The sequence below is a fragment of the Elephas maximus genome, chromosome 10 (genome assembly GCF_024166365.1).
Source record: "Elephas maximus indicus isolate mEleMax1 chromosome 10, mEleMax1 primary haplotype, whole genome shotgun sequence".
Lineage (NCBI taxonomy): Eukaryota > Metazoa > Chordata > Mammalia > Proboscidea > Elephantidae > Elephas > Elephas maximus.
In genome coordinates, this window is record NC_064828.1 from 12,204,900 (window position 1) to 12,225,358 (window position 20,459).

A 20,459-nucleotide genomic window follows, 5' to 3' on the forward strand; every position below is an offset into this window, starting at 1 on the left:
GATATGGACATAAGTGTCTGGGAGAGCATGTGGAATCATCTAATAGAGACTTCATCCACCCGGATTGAATTAGTTTAAGTCCTGCCCCAGAGAGGGGACTGAATGACCCCAAGAAGCCGGACAGCCAAGAATGCTGTGGTCCTGACTCTGTTATACCCAGGATGTCCTCTGGGATGGCAGCAGGCAGACATCTACTTCTTTTGTATCCAGAGGTGGAATCTGTGGGGACTGGGCAAAGGTGGCCTGCGACCCCTACTTTCAAAAACCAGTCAATGCTGTGTTTTCTGAAAATCTTTTTCTGGGCACAGTGATAATCTGAGGGTGAACTTGATGGTGTTGAACTGATGCAGATTAAGTTTGATGGTGGGTTCCAGTGAACGCTTGAATGGCTCAGTGCAAATCCATCCTCTGTCCAAGAAAAACAACTTTGGCCATGTCCTGGTAATAAGGCATTTGGGCCATGTCTCTAAAATCAGATGGAAGTAGTTTTTTCTCCAGGTACATTTTATTATCATCATTTTACAAATTACGAAACTGAAGTTCCGAGAAGTTAAGGAAATCATAGAGCAAATAAGAAGCAGAGTTGGGTCCCAAACCAAGACCGAAGCTTTTTCTACAAGAATGAAAAATTAAAAGCATTTTTTTTTTTTTTAACTCACAACTGTAGAAGTGAACTAGAGTCTTCTGTTATCCGACGTAGAGTGGGGCTGGCGGTACCAACTGTGCAGCTGTCAAGGCCCATGTTTTCACTCCACCTTCCAGATCCATTAAAGCCTGATTTCATCAGGTTGGGAAGGGGACAGGGAGAAAAGAGACTCCAGCTTGATAAGATGGAAGATCTGAGAACAGGTTACTACTGTCTGTGTCACTTCTCGTCCTCATTTCTTTCTCTTTTTATCAGGTAACTTGTTATTTTACACACATATCCCAAGGGCAGACTCATAATGAGAATGACACATTAGGTAGAAGGAACTGGGACAGCTCCAGAGAAAGTGTCATCGTGGCTGCCTGTCTCTGTTGTCATGCCAGGACAGATGTGAGATTTCTCACTGTAGTGCCGAGTCCCCTCCCGACTGGCTGCTGAGCCTCGTGTGCCAGAGACAAGAAGCACACGTCCCAGCTGCCCTGCCCCGATGGATGCTTACCTGAGGGAACCTTCCCCTGAAGGATGCTCACCTGAGGGAACCTTCCCCCGATGGATGCTCACCTGAGGGAACCTTCCCCCGATGGATGCTCACCTGAGGGAACCTTCCCCCGATGGATGCTCACCTGAGGGAACCTTCCCCTGAAGGATGCTCACCTGAGGGAACCTTCCCCTGAAGGATGCTCACCTGAGGGAACCTTCCCCTGAAGGATGCTCACCTGAGGGAACCTTCCCCCGATGGATGCTCACCTGAGGGAACCTTCCCCCGATGGATGTTCACCTGAGGGAACCTTCCCCCGATGGATGCTCACCTGAGGGAACCTTCCCCTGAAGGATGCTCACCTGAGGGAACCTTCCCCTGAAGGATGCTCACCTGAGGGAACCTTACCCCGATGGATGCTCACCTGAGGGAACCTTCCCCCCCATGGATGCTCACCTGAGGGAACCTTCCCCCGATGGATGCTCACCTGAGGGAACCTTCCCCTGGTGGATGCTTACCTGAGGGAACCTTCCCCTGAAGGATGCTCACCTGAGGGAACCTTGCGACATCCTTCATCTGTGTCTGTTGCAGCTGAAGCACGGAAGTTTAGAGAATTGCTTTTTCATATGAGAGATAGGGTTGAGATTGTTCAAATTTCTCTTATTACTTATTGGGATGATGTGGGCCCTCTTGTTGTTAGGTGCTGTCGAGTCAATTCTGACTCATAGCAACCACATAGGACAGAGTAGCACTGCCCCATACAGTTTTTTTGGCTGTAATATTTATGGAAGCAGATAGCCAGGTCTTTCTCCCAGATAGCTGCTGGGTGGGTTTGAACTGCCAACCTTAAGGTTTGCAGCCAAGCACCTAACCACTGCACCACTAGGGCTTCCGATGTGGGTTCTAATCAGGGCTTATTCCCAGTTTGCTCTCTGTTCCAAATCAGCCAGTCTGGTCAGGAGAGGCTGTTCCACTCTAACTCCAGCATCTGCCTCCACTCAGAGGCCAGCCCTGAGGAGTCTGAACAACAGTGCCAACCAGGGCCGCCTGTCCTGCACTGCCCACCTTGTGGCAGATCTTCTTGTCCTTCTGCTCTGGCCAGAGGGAGGCCTGTCACTAGGACAACACTCTTCTAGGAGATCTCTGCCTTCATGACCACCTCCTCTGGTTCCCTCCCCTTCTGTTCACTTCAGTTTCATATATCACCCAAATCTCCCTTCTCCATGGTTCCCGTACAGTGAGTGACTTCTTTTCTACCCCAACTTCCGATGGCCTCATTTCCTAACTAGCAAAATTTAAATGAACACCAGGAAAAGTAGTGAAATGGTAGTTTTTTAAAAGGTTTTGTATTGAGCTCAACAAACTCAGCTAATTAGTAGCCGCTAATATCGGAACCCTGGTGGTGCAGTGGTTAGGAGCTTGGCTGCTAACCCAAAGGTCAACAGTTGGAATCCACCAGCCACTCCTTGGAAAGCCTATAGAGCAGTTCTACCCTATCCTATAGGGTCATTGTGAGTCGGAACTGACGTGACGGCAACGGGTATGACAATATTAAAGAAGCCCTGGTGGGACAATGGTTAAGTGCTCAGCTGCTAACTGAAAGGTAGGCGGTACAAACCCACCAGCAACTGCATGGCAGAAAAGACCTGGCGATCTGCTCCCAGAAAGACTACAGCCTAGGAAGCCCTGTGGGGCCATTCTACTCTGTCCTATAGGGTTGCTATGAGTCAGAATCAACTCAACAGCACACAACAACAGAACCACTAAAATGTATTTGTGCCTACTAAGCACAACAACCTATGTGATAGATGGTATTATCAGCCTAACTTTACATGGAGGAGTCTGAAGTACAGAGAAATTAAGGGATCTGGCCAAGGTGGCACACACAGTGGGTAACAGAGCCAGGACCTGGACTTGAGTGGTCTGATCCCAAAGCCCTTTGCACTGTGCTGCTCTGTCATTGCCCCCATGAGTCAAGGGCGCAAGAAGCAGAAGGAGGCCCTTTCCTACCTGCCGCACGCCTCCCACCCCCACTTCTTTCCTCATTATTCAAGCCGTCCACAAACCTCCTGCAGGCCTGAGCCTTCATGTCTGTCCTTTCCCTGTTCCTCCTTCCCTTAGTCTCAGAGCCTGTCCTTCCCACTATCCCTTCCCTCAGTCTCAGAGCCTGTCCTTCTCCCTGTTCCTTCCCTGAGTCTCAGAGTCTGTCCTTCCCCTGGTCTTCCTTCCCTCAGTCTCACAGCCTGTCCTTCCCTGGTCCTCCTTCCACCAGTCTCAGAGCCTGTCCTTCCCTGGTCCTCCTTCCCTCAGCCCCAGAGCCTGTCCTTCCCTGTTCCTTCCCTCAGTCTCAGAGCCTGTCCTTCCCTGTTCCTTCCTTCAGTCTCAGAGCCTGTCCTTCCCTGTTCCTTCCCTCAGTCTCACAGCCTGTCCTTCCCTTGTCCTCCTTCCCTCAGTCTCAGAGCTTGCCCTTTACTGGTCCTCCTTCCCTCAGTCTCAGAGCCTGTCCTTCCCTGGTCTTCCTTCTCTCAGTCTCAGAGCCTGTCCTTCCCTGGTCCTCCTTCCCTCAGTCTCACAGCCTGTCCTTCCCTGTTCTTCCTTCAGTCTCACAGCCTGTCCTTCCCTGTTCCTTCCTTCAGTCTCACAGCCTGTCCTTCCCTGGTCCTCCTTCCCTCGGTCTCAGAGCCTGTCCTTCCCTCAGTCTCACAGCCTGTCCTTCCCTGTTCCTTCCTTCAGTCTCACAGCCTGTCCTTTCCTGGTCCTCCTTCCCCCAGTCTCACAGCCTGTCCTTCCCTGTTCCTTCCTTCAGTCTCACAGCCTGTCCTTCCCTGGTCCTCCTTCCCTCGGTCTCAGAGCCTGTCCTTCCCTGTTCCTTCCCTCAGTCTCACAGCCTGTCCTTCCCTGTTCCTTCCTTCAGTCTCACAGCCTGTCCTTCCCTGGTCCTCCTTCCCTCGGTCTCAGAGCCTGTCCTTCCCTGTTCCTTCCCTCAGTCTCACAGCCTGTCCTTCCCTGTTCCTTCCTTCAGTCTCACAGCCTGTCCTTCCCTGTTCCTTCCTTCAGTCTCACAGCCTGTCCTTCCCTGGTCCTTCCCTCAGTCTCAGAGCCTGTCCTTCCCTCAGTCTCACAGCCTGTCCTTCCCTGGTCCTCCTTCCCTCGGTCTCAGAGCCTGTCCTTCCCTGTTCCTTCCCTCAGTCTCAAAGCCTGTCCTTCCCTGTTCCTTCCTTCAGTCTCACAGCCTGTCCTTCCCTGGTCCTCCTTCCCTCGGTCTCAGAGCCTGTCCTTCCCTGTTCCTTCCCTCAGTCTCAGAGCCTGTCCTTCCCTGTTCCTTCCCTCAGTCTCAGAGCCTGTCCTTCCCTGTTCCTTCCCTCAGTCTCAGAGCCTGTCCTTCCCTGTTCCTTCCCTCAGTCTCACAGCCTGTCCTTCCCTGGTCCTCCTTCCCTCGGTCTCAGAGCCTGTCCTTCCCTCAGTCTCAGAGCCTGTCCTTCCCTGTTCCTTCCCTCAGTCTCACAGCCTGTCCTTCCCTGGTCCTCCTTCCCTCGGTCTCAGAGCCTGTCCTTCCCTGTTCCTTCCTTCAGTCTCAGAGCCTGTCCTTCCCTGTTCCTTCCCTCAGTCTCACAGCCTGTCCTTCCCTGGTCCTCCTTCCCTCGGTCTCAGAGCCTGTCCTTCCCTCAGTCTCAGAGCCTGTCCTTCCCTGTTCCTTCCTTCAGTCTCAGAGCCTGTCCTTCCCTGTTCCTTCCTTCAGTCTCACAGCCTGTCCTTCCCTGGTCCTCCTTCCTTCAGTCTCAGAGCCAGTCCTTCCCTGGTCCTCCTTCCCTCAGTCTCACAGCCTGTCCTTCCCTGGTCCTCCTCTCAGTCTCAGAGCCTGTCCTTCCCCTGGTCCTCCTTCCCTCAGTCTCCAAGCCCTACAGGATGCCTTCCTGCCTCCTCTCCCCTTGGGCCTTCTCCCCTCCATTTAGCTCACTTGTGCCCTTCCCCCACTGCTGACACAGTGGTCCTTCTGACCTGCCTCCTTGTTTTAAGCATCCATCTGATAAGCGCCCCCTGCTGGCCTGCTTTGTGCCAGTGTAAATGAGGTAAGTCTCCACCTGCACTCTCTGTCTTTCTAAGCCTACAGTCTTAACACCTCCTTGGGCCCTGCCCCAGTAAGTCTCTGTGTGCCCAGCCTCCATCTGAGGCAGGCTGCCTCCCTGAGAGCACAGCCCTCCCTCACCATCTCTCCCAGGCTTTCTCCTACAAGGCCACCCTGCCCTCACCCGTAATTCAGCCAAGTCCACCAGTTTAGCCCTTTTGCCTGCTGGCAGTAATGATGTTTGTGTGCAGTGCCTGGTGCTCAGATATTAATAGCCACCACCAAGCACTGATGACAGGCAAGAGAACCCAATCCTGTGGCTTTGCAGTATCTCCATTCGTGTTATTTTTAAACAGCTTTTTGCTATGCCCATGGGTTGAATGGCATTGTGCTTACAGCCAAGCGTCTGGGTCCCGACGGACTCAAGGGAAAGGACAGCAATAACCGTACATTTAATTGAAACTGTTTGCGAGACATATACTTAGTTTTTTCCTCGGGCCCAAATGTTCACACTGGTAGAGATGGTTTCAAGGCAAAATGGCCATCTTTCTTTGAGGCAAGGTTCACAAGGCCTGCAGAGGCCCTGCTGCTCCTGGGACTGGTCAAGCTAAAGATCCATGAGGGAAGCAAACTCTGAAGGTGGGAGAGACTAGGAGACCAAGCTGCAGGCTGGCCTGGCCTGGCCCACAGCCAGGGCCCCCTCACATGCCTCCTGCCGGGTGCCTGGCCCTGACCCACCAGCGAGGACATCTGACCAGTGTCCTGGCATAATTTTCTGGCCACCTCAACACACTCCTACCCTTTCCATCATCTTTCATGTGGCCTGACAGGGCAGTTTCTCACCTGAGGCCCCTATCATCAAGAGAGCCACTCACAGAGAGCATAACCCATCAGCCCAGCTTTCTGTGCCCCAGACCGGCCCTGGGAAAGGCCTGGTCCGCAGGGAGCTGATTTTCCCCATGTGAGGGAACCATGATATCCTCCTTCTCCCCACTTGGCTCAGTATAGCCTCAGCCTGGGCCATACAAACAAATGGTGACAGGTGACCAGGAGGTTGTCTCTGTTGGCTCAGACACCACAGGGCTGGTGACAAGTGTTCACTTGGCTAGTCGCTTCTTCCTGTTTCTTCGGCTAAGCTTTCCTGAGGGAGCCCAGAGTCCTAGGGCCATCATGGTAAAGATAACTGTCATCTTTTCTCTCGCTCTCTCTTTTTCAGATAACATCTTATTGAGATATAACTCACGTACAGTAAAACTCACCTGTTTAAAGAGCAAAATTCACAAATTTTAGTACATTCACAGAGTTGTGCTACATGAACACCAATTGTAGAACATCTTCCTCACCCCAAAAAGACACCTGTAGACAGCAGTCACTCCCATTTCCCCTTCCCCCGGCCCCTGGCAACCACTGATCTATTTTTTCTTTCTGGATTTGTCTATTCTGGACATTTCATATAAATGGAATCATACAATGTGTGGCTTTTATAACTGGCTTCTTTCACTTAGCAAAATATTTTTGAGGTTCATCCATGTTGTATTGTGTATCAGTCCTTCATTCCTTTTTTTTTTTTTTACCAAATAATATTCTGTTGCATGGCTAGCCTACATTTTGTTTATCCACTCAGCAGCTGACGGGCATTTGTGTTGTTTCCAGTTTTTTGCTATTATGAGCAATGTCTGAGTTTTCGTGTGACATGTTTTCATTTCTCTTGGGCATATACCTAGAACTGGAATTGCTGGGTCACATGATAACTCTGTATACAACACTTTAAGGAGCCGTCAGACCATTTTCCAAAGCGGCAGCATCATTTTTACAATGCCGCCAGCAATGTATGAAGAGTTGCCATTCTCTTTTGATGTTCACAATAACCTTCTAAGGTTGCTACTATAATCTACAACTTACAGATGAGGGTATTGAGGCTCAGAGAAGGTAAGTAACTCACCTATAGTCACACAGCTGGCAAGTGGCAAGGTTTATCCTCAAACTGTAATCCTGATTGCAAACACCACACTCTTCCCTCTGTGACCTACTGCCAAGTATTTAACCCTTCAACAACTGAACAGTTGTGCTTCTCATCCTTTCGCCTCCACACTTGCATGACCCTGAGGAGAAGCCTTTCTGTCTTGTAGGATGTGTCAGGAAATGCTGCCTTTCTGGCCTTCACTCCCTTTGGGTTTGTTGTTCTGCAAGGAAACAAGAGGGTCCACTTCATTAAATGGTGAGTGTCTTCATTTCCAAAATAGGCTCTTTATACCTCAACCACTTGGGAGGGCCCTGGTTCCCATGTCCTTTGTGATTGGGCAGTTACAGGTCTGAGCCCTCTCCAAAGCCTTGCACTGATAATGGTAACTGGTGAGGGTGGTGGTGGGCTCTCTCTGTGGAGCCCGTTCTTCCAAAGGGGTGTTCCTGAGAGCCGACAGCCTCTCCAGAGAGAAGCGGTATGACGGAGTCTTGATTGCAGGGGAGGACAAGAGGCCTGGGGCTGGAGCATTTGTGAACATCACCCACTGAGGGCCATAGCCAAACTCATGGAGCTGGCTATTCTGGGGCATCTCTGTGCCTCATTCATGCTCCTGACCAGGGAGAGGCTCACAGACAATGACCCTTGGTGCAGATATAAGCCCCGCTGTTGGTCCTCCTGAGACCAACCCTCCCCCCGATGGACATTTCCTCTGCAGGAGCTCAGATGCTGCTCTGTCCCCACCTATCCCTCTTTAGGACTGAAGTATCCTCATTCTCTAGAAGTCACATCCTCTCCCTCCCCTCCTGCTCTCTCTTTTGCAGTAAAAATCACTGCCCATCTACAGCTACTCTGAACTGCCTCCCATTTGACCTCTGTCTTTAGGAGGGTCTGTTCGGCTGCACGGCTCCTGGGAGCCGATGTAACACAGGCTCTAATTTGTTGACTGACATTTGGCTATCTTGGAGACTTTTGCGGGCCCACACAAACATCCTTCAACCTCATCAGAAAATGTTACAAATTCGATTAAGCCCCAGTGATTTCTGTACCTTCTTGGTCCTTGGCCTGCCAAGTCTAAACTATCCAGCTGCTCCCATGAGCTTAGACAGGTGGCTGTCCTTAGCCCAACAGGGTCTCACCTGAAAGCCTGCTCCCTGTCTTGGCTCCTTTGCCTTCTCTGGAAGAGCTAGTGGGTGCCTGAGCACAGAGTCACTTCTTGGTGCTGCAGGGAGCCTGTCTTCCTCGGCTGAGCCTGTGGGTACACACCACCTTTCCAGCCCTTATTGCTCTTGTGAAGGACAGCAGTATGATGATCAAGCAGAGCTAGTGAGGCTGTCCTCACACGTGCATGGCCAGGTCTCATTCCCCAGGAGACAGGCAGCATATACCCAGCATGCCCGTCTCCCAGGCTTTCGCAAGTTGGCCCACTTCACTGCTCTCTCTGGGTAAAGATGGTGAGGGGTTGGGTTCTTCTGCCCAACAAAATACTTCTTATAAAAAGACCATGAGCAGGATCAGGCCACAGCTCTTCTGGTGAGGAGTACTTGCTGCCTAGATATACCTGGGTTGTTTGGTGAGCCATAGAGGGCCAGATCCTGAGCCACACTCTTAGAGGTCCCTGGTAGGGGGTATGTTTAGATGGAAACAAGCAGGACACACCTGTTACAGGAACCTGAAGTCCCTAAATTATCCCTACACACCCAGAAGGCATGATACTCACCTGGTTCTCCCAAACCCAGTTCATTCTATGGCTTCTCTCAAGTCCCACTTCTTCAGGAAGCTTCCTCACTGTGTCTCAAGTTTCTAATAACAGATGTGAACCCATTCTCACTTTCAAGACAAACCAAACCCCCTTACATGCCTATCTTGCTTGTTGGAGCCTAGATGATCTGTGTGCTTGTCTATATATTAATCAACTGATGTTTACTTATATCCTGTGTGAATGAGAGAGATTAACTGATTGGTTGAGAGACTGAGAGGGGACTCAGACAGGGAGGGAATACCGTGACGCTTGTATTAGCTCAGAACTGGTTGTCAGAAGCTGTGAAATCCCATCCTGACCCAGGACCACAGAGAGGAAGTGCCCTTCCTCTATCCTCAGTAAATTGGGTATGTGGTTCTCACTACCTTTCTGCTACTTCTTAGCATATTGAGCAAATCCCGTTAGAAACTACAGAGGCAGAAGCCAAATGTAGGAAAATGTGCATGATCAGACCTCCTTCAGGGTCCCAGCTGGGTAGAAAAACAAGGACACCACCCCAGTGAGGTAGAGAGGGCCTTGAGACTCCAGAGGGCAGCTGCGTTGGGCAGAAGGAAGGGAAGTGAGGTGTGACCAATGCTGAGGCCTAGTTCTCTGACTCTCAGGGACATTCATATTGTAAATTTTTCCATTTTGTAAATATAACCAAGACCGAGAGCAGTACGTGGAGGTGAGGTCTAAGCCGTGCCATGTACAGTAACCATGTCACTTCTTCTGATTTGTGTCTGTCCCACGGGTGACGTACCCCAGTATCCTGTTTGCCTCTTTTACTGCAGCCATTCACTGGGCTGGTGGCTTCAAGGATTTTTCTACAAAACCCCCTAAGCCCCTTTCCTGGTCAGTACGCTGCATGACTGTTCCATGTACTCTGTTCTCTCTCTTTGGTATGTTGCCCCACCTCGTTCCCTGAGACTGTTTGACATTTGTCTGCATTCAACTGCATTTTTCATCCAGTGGCACAGTCACCTGAAAGACAACTCCCTCAGAACCTGGTTGCATTGTTTTCCATTATTTGCTGTAATTTGAACTTTGGCCTCATCAGCTACCTGTGGCATCTTACATTTGACAGTCCCATCCAGATAATGCACCTGTGTTATGAGCCAAACCCTGAAATGACCTCGGACACTCTACCTAGACTCACTTCCCACGCAGATGTTTCCCTCTTGCAGCCACTCTTGATGGGCCCAAAACCCTCCTATCGCCCTATTATTGTACTGTGATTGACCAGAAAACTTTGGATCAAACTGTTCCAATAACTGTTCTCTAAGGCCACTGCACTGCTGTCTTGTTTCAGTTCTGATTATGGCTAAGATTGTGTCTGTGCCCAGAGTCCCCTCCAGTCTGGGTGGGCTGTGCATCTACGAGACTTAACTGTGGACAAGCAGCCCACAACAAGTTGACAGGTGCTCTCTTTGTGCTTCTAGGAATGAGGTGACCAAGCTGAAATTTGAAGGGAAGACTTTCTATTTATATGTTAGTCAGAAAGAGGTGAGTAACCGCTCCCTTCTCTTCAGGTAGGGCTGGGGCTCTGGGATGGTTCCTGATGGCCGAGGCCGAGCCTGGGTGGTTCAGGTAGAACTAAGACCTACCTGCTAAGCCAAGACGCAGATCAAGCCCTGGAGGTGAAGTATGGAGGGGTAGCTGGTTCTGGAGCACAAGACTTCCTCTGTGATGCTGGTGACTCCCAAAGTTTCCATCCCAGAGATCCCTACCTCCAGGAAATGCAGTCCAAGGCAAAGTCTTTGACTTCATGTGAAAATTCCAGATGGGGTGCCACTTTCTAGCCAAGGGCTCTCTTAGTTCAGTTTGTACCAGCTAAGACTTACTCTGACTGGACTCACCAGGTATGAATTTATGTGCTGACTGAGCTCTGCCCCAGCGGATCATGCAGGCAGTCTCTTCCAACTAGCCAGCTGCTGGGTAGCCCCTTCCCCATGTGAAGCATCTCACTGAGAGTCTACTGGGGAGCCCTCCACAGTTCGTGGGTCAGTGTCCTGGTCTACTTCACCCATCACTTCTCCATCCATAATCAGCTGTTTCTATATGACATTTTTCATAGGAAAAGAAAATTATTCTCACATATTTTGCTCCAACTCCAGAAGCCTGCAAACACCTCTGGAAATGTGGAATTGAGAACCAAGCCTTCTACAAGTAAGTGGACTCATACAACAGGGACTGTCTTTATCAGAACCAAAGTCATGAAGGCTGCTTTTAGAGGAATAATGGGCTGGCAAACTGATATCCTGAGAAAGGAGACACAAGATTTCAAGGCTTGGCTTTCTTGCAAAACTCAGACCACTTTCTGGGTGTCTGTCTGTACCCCTAGAGATACAGAGCCAAGGTCTGAGAATGTGTTACATTTGAGTCACCCAAGGGGTCTGTCTTGGGATATCCTTGGATAGTCTCCAGTGGGTCTTTTTAGGGCAAGGCTTGGGTTAGAAGAAACTCATGGGTGCCTTTTTTATGGAGCCACTCAGGGCCCTGGGGAGTCTGAAATACACTAGCTCCATAGAGGATCAGGTACAATGCAGAGGAGATTCCCTAGCACCAGGCCCCAGCCCTGCAGAGCCTTGGACAAGTGTGGGGCCTGATGCTGAGCTGAGGTTGATGTCAGCCCCTTCCAATGCATCACTGCCAATGGGATCGCCAATGACAGGCCAAGTGCGCAGGAGCCTGGGGTGGGGGCAAGAGCTTGACTGTTACGGAGATGCCAGGTTTGGGCCAAAGGCAAGAACTTTGCTTACCAAAGAATTTGTAAAGTATGTAGGTCTTTCACTATGAGTTGGAATCAACTTGATGGCTATGTGTTTGGTTTTTATGTGGGGCTTTTGTATTCAGTTTTTCTTTATAAAAACATTAGGGAGCAAAAAATGGCCCCTTGGGAAACTGGGGTGATGCCAGGCAAAGTATGTGTCACTAAACCTCTGAGTCTTGTTTAAAATAGAACATAATGGTTTATGCTTTAACGGGCTGTGTTTTAATCAGGAAACAAGACAAAGTATGTGGTATACTGTCTAGGTGAGCCCTGCTGTCACCAGATCCCCCTGCCAGGCCAGCTTCCTCTCTGGAGGGGCCTAGAGAGAACAGAATAGCTGAGCTGTGTGAGCACCAGCCATCCCCCCCACTCCCCCACCCCCACCCCGCAGCACACAGACTCTCTGCTGCCTTCTGTCTGCTAGGGGATGCTGGCTGGCAGAGCTGTTTCCCCCTATTTTCCAGGACCATGGCTCCAGAGGTGGTTTTGTGGGGAGACTTTCAGAACTGCTTAATAATCTTTAAGTAATGGATGCCAGAATCAAGGATGAATGGACAGCCTGAATACTAACCTGAGCAGTCTTCTTTCTTCTCCTGAAGGAGAAGAGACTTTGCCACAGTCAAATTTCTTTTCCACTCAGTCCCTCCTGTCCAGGGAAGGCCAAGAAAACATTGATTTTCTGTTGCTACCACCTTCCATTTGCCTGTGAGGACAGAGCCCAAGTTTAGCCAGTTACATGAACCTGGAGAGAAGGAACTTGAGATGAAACGTTTCTTGCTTGTAGGACTAAAGAGCAGCCCAGAAGAATGGGGTCCTCTGGATCTCCCCAACACAGAGAGGAAGGCATGAGCAGACAGGGGCCTGCCCACACTGAGCTGTCACTGCCCTGGGCACGGGTTAACAGAAATGAAAGCAACCCTGTCTCCTGTATTTTCATGCCTCAGCACCATTTCTGGAGGCCTTTGTTTTCTGTCTGTATCATGGGAACAGAGTTGTGCTTCCGAACCTGTGACCAAACTCAACTTCTGAGTCCTTCCATCAATAGACCCCACTTCTAGCTGCTCCTGCCAGCAGTCCTGTTGGAAACTGAGGTCATTTTTCACTGTTTTCAGTTGACTACTTAATGTTCTGAGTGTTAAAAACCCCTCCTGGGTCAGATCCCTGGTTATGCCAAGTCTCTGGCAGCAGCCACTTTGGCCTTACTCTGAGTGTCTCTCACGTGCAGATATCTGGCCCTGCCTTTGGCCTAGTACCTTGATGGGAGCCAGGCCAGACTTGGAGAACATGCTCAGGCAGCAAGATGAGCAGGCTCAGAGCCACATGGGGCCATGGGACAGGTGGGGATGGTATCTCCAGGGTGCTGTGTTCATGAATTGTGGGGAGAGCTCCCTAAACACTGTCCACACCTGCCAAAAGTTTCACTCCTGGCTGGATCAGTAGTATAGTGTGGCAGGGTGAGCCAGGCCTTGGGAGACCTCTCTGGGCAGCTCTGGCCAAGCATCCTTTTTACAGTGTGAGAGGGTTAATGGGATCAGAGCATGCTTTCTAAAGCCCATGACTTCCAGAGCTTCCTCAGCAGGGGTCTGCAGCCTGTAAGTGATGTCATGGATATTCTCAGGAAGGAGAGATGGCTCCAAGTTCAAAGAAACTATGGAACTTTTATTAAGTTAAGCTAGTTTTAGTTTCTTCATTGCAGGACTTCTCAGAGTCTTTTGTTCACTAATATCCTTTAGGACTCGGGCAGGGAAATGGAGTAGAAAGGACAGCCCCTATGCTTTTCCCCACGCAGGCATGGGCACGAGTCATCAAGTACTAGGACTGGAAGGGACTCCTAAGGTCAAGTAGTCAGAGCTCCATCATTTTGTAGACAAGAAGACTGATGCTAAGAAAGGCAAAGAATTTTTCCCAAGGTCACGCTGCTAACAAGTGGCCTGGCTGAGATTAGATAGGTGTCATTCTATCGTTCCCCCAGACCGTCATCACTAACGTTAATTCACTCACTCCCACTGCTGGTCCCATGAAACACTCTGAAGTTGCCTCCACATTCCTGACATTAAAATGGGTTTCAATATAGCTGTGTCCCCTGGCACTGAGGCAGGAGGGCAGTTTGGCTGTGGGCATAGCCTTCAGGTCCTCAAGGAGGGTCAGAGATGCATGTGGAAGGCTTTTTCCTGAATAGAGTTCCCTAAGTAGCCTCTGGAAGGAGCTGGGGATGCATTGCCTTGGCCTGCGTGAGGCCGCACCTGGCCATCTGTCACACTGGACTTTTCCTTGCTGCAGGCTGGAGAAGTCAAGCCAGGTCCGCACAGTGTCCAGCAGCAACTTGTTCTTCAAAGGCAGCCGGTTCCGATACAGGTACTGTTATGGATCCATTTTCAGGCCCATCTCTGGAGAACAGCTGCTCAGTGGCCCTTGCCTTTGAGAACAAAGAAACTGGGGAACTCCCAGAAAAGCCTGTTCTTACGCAATTCTCCAGTGTCCCATTCCTTTTATTATTTCTTTCCTTCCCTACGGCTGTCTGTCTGTGGGATTTAAAGTTTTCTCTCTTTTCTTCCTTTCCTTACATCAGCAGCAAAGTAAGAACTATCACGTGACTCTCTTCATGTCTACTGTCTAAAGTTATTTTACAATATTATTGGAATATCCTGGACAATGAGGGATCACTCCCAGAAAAGACAGGCTGTCAAGATATTTCAGGACTCTCTATGTAAAAAAAAAAAAAATCCTTTCTCAGCGACCAGAATGTTGGGGATGGGGTAGGCTGAAGAGGCCATCTCCCCATTCAGCCAAAGCATCTGAGATCTTGGAAAGAAGCCCAGTCCTGGGACACTGTCTCATCTTGATGCTTGTTTTTATTATACTACTTATAGTGGCCGAGTTGCAAAGGAAGTAATGGAGTCTAGTGCCAAGATCAAACGGGAGCCACCGGAAATACACAGGTAGGCTGCCAGGGGCTTCCCCCCAAACCAGTTCCAGCCCAGATCCCAGAATCTCAAGAGTCTGGATACTGCAAAGATCCTGGCCACAGCAGCTACCAGAAGGGGAAGATGAACAGGGCAGGAGGATTAAGAGACCATCTCAGCTGAAGGTGTGGGGAGAAGTCTTTGGCCTTCTTGTCTCTGAGCCTTGATGGAGAATGAGGGAGGCAGAGCACTTACAGATCCAGGGGCCACCTCATTGGGTCCTCCTAGGTCCTGACATTGAACATTGGCCATGGAGAACTTGTCCATTTCCACAAGTCCAAGCAGGAAAATTTCATTGGTTCTGCAATGAGTCCATTACAGGAAGCTAGGGCTAACCCCACAGCCCTGCCACACTGGGTCTAAAATAGTTTTGGGATCCATGCTTCATGTGTAACTATAAATCCTACATTTCCAGAAGCCCATCTCCTAGAGCCTGGCAAACCTCAGAAAGAATATAATTGGCCAAGGCTAGGATTCCTCAACCAGCCTTCACTACTGGGAATGGGAGCATTATCTCCTGCCTCTTTGTGTGGAGCCCCCCGCCTGCCACCAGAAGCCTCCGTTAGAAGTCAAGGGAGGCTGCCACTGTTGGTTTTGAGGCACATTTTCAGGAGTACAGCTCATTCTGGGGCTCTACTTCCTGACAGTCCCGCCCCAGAGACCAGTGGCACTAAAGAAACGTTCAGGTGGGCCTGGGGCATAAGGAGGTGAAGAAATTTGAGGCAGTGGCTCTTACTGGGATCCAGAGATCAAAGACAAAGAGATGGTATTAAAGATTTTTTAAAAAAAGGCCAGAACTTAACTCAGCCCAACAGTTGTAGCAACAGGGACACGAATCCAAGTCCCTACCACATTTGTCTACACACTGAGTTAACAGAGTGCTCTTTTTCTTTAACCTTAGAGCAGGGATGGTTCCGAGTCAGAGCTGCCCCTCCATAACCCATGGCCCAAGGCTGAGCAGTGTCCCCAGGACCCGCAGAAGAGCTGTTCACATCTCCATCATGGAAGGTGAGCACGAGCTACTGGAGATGCCTGCTGGGCTCCTGCCTTGTGACCTGGCTAGTTCCTCCTCAGGGACCTTGAAAACAGGCTAACCTGCCTTAGAGAAAGCAGCACATTTCTCTGAGGAAATCACTTCCAGTGGTAGGGAGAAGGTTTCCCCAGGGCACGGGACACCAGCTGGGTGTGCTGGGCACGCGGGTGGTGGTCTGTAAAGATGAAGGGGAACCCCACCCAGCCCTCTGTGCTATAGTCTAGGACAGGGTTGCAGATGAGTCCTGGGTTACTTTATGTGGATGTGGGATCTACCAGGATCCATATAGCTTTGAAATTGCTTTCCGTCAAGAGGTTTTCACTTGTTTTCCAGATCTGATTAATCTTAACTAATCAAGGTGATTGAGGCAGTTAACCAAGAAATGAAAACTTGGTTCTGAAGTATTCCAGTAGCTACCACCACCTTTTACTTCAGTTATAGAGATCTGTCCTCTTGCTATCTAAATTCCTTATCATTGTCTCTGGAAACCCAGTTCATTCCATCTCTCTCCACCCCTTTCCCCTCTTTGGGGGAGGGAGAGGTGGAAAGAGAGTCTGTATCGTCAGTGAACTGGATACTCTCAAAACTGAGGCCAAAACCGCTACTCTCTGGGTGGTTAAGAATAGCCTTAGGAGACTCACTCTGAAAACTGCTCTCTAGTCATCACCGATCCAGCTTGCCCCAGAGGCTGAAAACGGGCATCACGTTGAGGCTGTCCCTCCTGAAGAACTCAAATAGCAGGAAACAGCAGCCCTCTCCTGGGATTGATGGGGTGGACGCCGGGGAGAGTGTCCTTTGCTCTGTCTGTGAGGATGCTGCTTATCAATGAAAATGAGTTGTCCTGGTTAGGAAGGACATCTCTCTGCTGTTCTCCTGGGAGGATATCTGGTGTGTGTTTAGGATTTTATGATATGTTTCATTATGGGCCTGGGCCTCCACATCACCTGAGGAGGGTATGTAAAGTCTCGGGGCTGGGAACCCTGGCTGGGCAACCACCACCACGGAGCTGAATTATTCGAGTGTCTTGGGTACTTCATTTGTAGAACAGGGGCATCTTCCTAGCCTACCCTGTGGGTTGTTAGGAAGCTAATATATGCAACAATATTTTAAAGCATGCCAGCACAGTGCAAGGAGCCCTGGTCAGGAAGTCAAAGAGAAAACTCTACAAGCCTGAGCTTTCCCACGTACTTTCTGGGGCAGGTTGCTTCTCTTTTCTGAGCCCGTTGCCCCCACTGTGGTATTGAGTATTGCCTCCATCTCAACAAGGGTGTGGGAGAGTGCCTTGTAAACTGAGATCTGACTGCACTTAGCCTCCTGGCTTTTCCTCCTGTCTTAGACTGAGATGGAGCACTAAGCATGGCTCTTGCTGTCCCTCTTCTTTTGGGATGTTCATCTCAGGAAGGTGGGAGAAATTTCTTCTCCTTTTTTGAGGAAACATGACTTTCTCCCCTCTCTGTGGCTCTTTCTTCCTATATATGTGGTAACTGAAGCCACCAGGTTCATCCCAAGGCTCCTACAGAAAGTCAGGACAGCTGTCCTCCAGAGGAGATTAACCCCAGATGCTCTGAAACTGGCCCTAATGCAGGGTATAGACCAGGAGAGGGGCCTCACTCATTTCTGCCTCCCAGGATCTGCCAAAAGCGTCCAGTCGCACAGCATTTTCACAAGAGGGAAGGCTGAGGCTGCCAGTATGGGGACAGAATGTATTTGGACTAGTTGCTGAGTAAGGTTAGCAAAACAAGTCAGAGATGGGGACATCTGTCCTTGGGCACCTGACACGCTGTGAGGTAGCCTCAGTTCCCAGCCCATCCCTGGCTTTGCCGCCACCCTGCTCCTAGAACCCATCTTCTCCCATCGTGGCAGCAGGGTCCTGAACATCCAAGACCCCAAGGCATTCACCCTTGCTTGCAAAATGCCACGGGAAGGTGCGGTGGTAGAGACTGCTGTGGAAGCCACTGGAGTACAGACCCCCTAGGGCCAGGGGCATTTCCTCCAAATCTCAGCCTCACAGAAATCTACATGTGGCAGATTATAGGCACAGCAGGCACCCATTCGCAACCCACAATGCCGGCCTGCTCTTCACACCCCATGTCCAAGGCTGCCTGCAAACAAGCGCAGCCTGCCTCTCCCTCACGATGGCCCCCACCTTCCGGAGATGAACACCCCAAAAGGAGAGAGACGGTGAGAGCCACGCTTAGTGCTCCATCTCAGTCTAAGACAGAGGGAAAGCCAGGAGGCTAAGTGCAGTCAGGTCTCAGTAACTGCCATCCCTTGCATGGCGACTGCACTTGGTAGTTTACAAGGCACCCTCCCACACCCTCGCTGAGATGGAGATAGGAGGCTAAGCAGTGGCCCAGGACCCATTACCAGGAGTGGGTAGGTGTAAGAAGCTAAGCGATCCGCAGGATCAAACGCACAAGCTCAGGGTGGAGAGAGGCAGATGGAAACTGGATATAGACTTACTGTCTGGTTTGGATGGGGGAAAAAAAAAAACAAAAAAAAGATTTTAGCAGTTAAGTGGCTGTCAGTGCAGGGATTACCAAGTCTCTGGAAATAAAGAACTCCAGGATTCAAGTGCACCATCTCTCCAGGAGGAGGTGTGGCCTCTAGGGGATCAAAGAAAACAAACTGACCCGAACTGTCCACCCCAACCAGGCAGGGAGGAGCCGTGAGGGGTGCTGTGGGCTTCAACAGAGGACATGACCAACCAAAACTTCCAGGGACCTGTGGACCTGTGAAAACTGGTTCACGCTCCGTCAGGGATTGTGGGTGCATAAATTAGTACCACAAAAGCCATCAGACTTTTCCAGGGGGAAAGCAATGGGAAAAATCCCAAAAACAAAGGGAAAAATGGCATACACATACCATTATAGTTTGAATAAAACCACAGAATCCCCATTATGCTTTGGGTTGGCCCTGTCCTTGGCCCTTAGGGATACAGAGGTAACCTGTATCACCAGCATAGGCCTGACCCAGAAAAGACCCTCAGGTGCGTCCGTCTTTCACCCGTCGTGCCCCGTTCCACCACTCAGTAGCGGGAGGCCGATACTGTGGAGTCCATCGGAGTATGGTCACAGCCCATTTCCCACCCCAGGGCCATCTCAACTCAGGGACGCCTCCTTACATTCACAGAAATCCAGCTCCAAACTACTGGTGACAGTGTAACATCACTGACACCAGGACCCGGCCTGTACAGCGAGTGGCCTGGGTAAAGCCGTCTTTGGGGCTTTCTGGGGCCTTCTTGATTCCTTCTACCCCTTGGGACCGTTCCCTGCCCGCTCTGTTCCTCACCCTCTGAGACCTGGGCCCTTACATGGGCCTCAGGGAAAGAGCCCCAGGCTGAGGAAGCATTGCTTTTTATGGCTCTGAGTGCTTCTGACTGAATCCAGTCCCCTGATAACACCAGCTGGCCTCGCCCAGCTGCTCCTTCTCTGCAGCTCAGCCAGCTGAGCCTCAGGAGCCGCCTTCTCCCTCCAGCACCGAGACACTAAGGGCCACCATGGCACGAGACAGGCAAAAACCCTTAGTCCCTGGTTGCCTTTCTGTCCTTCTGCCCTCTCCATCTCCCTTGCCTGCATGGCTTCCATGAAGAGAACTGCATGCCTGAGGACACACCTGCCTCCGGGGGCACCATGGGGAAGAGTCTTATTAAGATTCACACCAGAGTCCGCGTTCAGCTCCGGGTGACCAATCACTGCTTTCGGTCCATGAGTATTCGCATCCTGAGGATGGGGCCCCGGCTCCGGGGGAGGGTCCTGACTGCTGTGCCCCTCAGCTCTCTGGGAGCCACCTCGGGGCCAGGCAATCGGCTGGAACATCTCCAAGGTAAAAAGGACACCCCTTTGTCTTGCTGTGCTACTCAGCCGAGATCCCACCCACAGCAGCCATCCATCCCAGAATAGCAGGTTTGATGAAGGGGCAGGGCAGGGGGTGGTTTCCACAATAGTGAAAACCGAGCTGCTTGTCCAGGACTAACCTGGCATGGGAGTGAGCTTACAGCGGGTGTCTTCTGTTGAGAAAGCAGAAGACTGACATTTACTGAGTAATTTTATCTGTCAGGGACTCTACTAGAAGCACCTACATATCCATTACCTTGTTTGCTAGGAACATCGACAGCCCACAATATAATGTGGCTTCTAGGGTCCCTCTGACTTGTTCTCTGATGTCACAGCCTCTGACTTGCTCCTTCCCCAGCCAGCTTAGGGCTTAACTGTAGGCCAAGCCAAACTTGGCGTTGAAGCGGCTACAGGCAGCTAAGCTGGCCAGACTTTGAAGATCCGGGCAGTCAGAGTTGTCCTTGTGATTAGACAGGCCCTGTGCAATGGGCTGGGGCTCCAAGGCTGGGGGTGGCTAGAGGTGCTTGGGTGGGGAGCCGAGCCAGCAACACCTCGCAGTCAGGGTGTCCAGGTTCTGGTTTATCAGTGACCGATAATGCACTTGGAGTTACAAATTCCGCACACTGCATGTGCAAATGACAGAACCAGAAAGGAATACTGGGCAAGAGAAAAAAAGGTCAGAGGAACATCAAGAGCACTAGACGAAGGTGCAGGGCTCTTCACGTTGTTTCACAAGACTGGGGCAGCTGGGCACTCAGTCTTAGGTGGGTGCCTCATCCCGGCCCATTGCTCCAATCCCCAAAAGCAAGCTGCGTGGTCAGCACCACGAAGTAGAAGGAGGCTTGAATTCTGGCCTTGGCTTTGCCATTAACAACCAACCAACCACATGACTAGGTTCTCACTACTTCATAGAGTTGTTGAAGGATAAACTGAAAGTACTTTAAAAAGCTTAAAACATGAAAC

At 50.6% G+C, this 20,459-nt stretch overlaps 1 protein-coding gene across 1 annotated transcript in view; it reads left to right on the top strand.

The window, feature by feature from the left end:
- The window catches only part of FRMD5 (FERM domain containing 5), a 342,105-nt gene that overhangs the window by 319,308 nt on the left and 2,338 nt on the right, over positions 1 to 20,459 (top strand). Inside the window, exons 8-13 of the mRNA XM_049897682.1 lie at positions 7,320 to 7,408; positions 10,334 to 10,397; positions 10,969 to 11,060; positions 13,945 to 14,019; positions 14,535 to 14,603; positions 15,529 to 15,635. Of these exons, the coding sequence (XP_049753639.1) occupies positions 7,320 to 7,408; positions 10,334 to 10,397; positions 10,969 to 11,060; positions 13,945 to 14,019; positions 14,535 to 14,603; positions 15,529 to 15,635 (496 nt within the window). The remainder of the gene's footprint in view (positions 1 to 7,319; positions 7,409 to 10,333; positions 10,398 to 10,968; positions 11,061 to 13,944; positions 14,020 to 14,534; positions 14,604 to 15,528; positions 15,636 to 20,459) is intronic.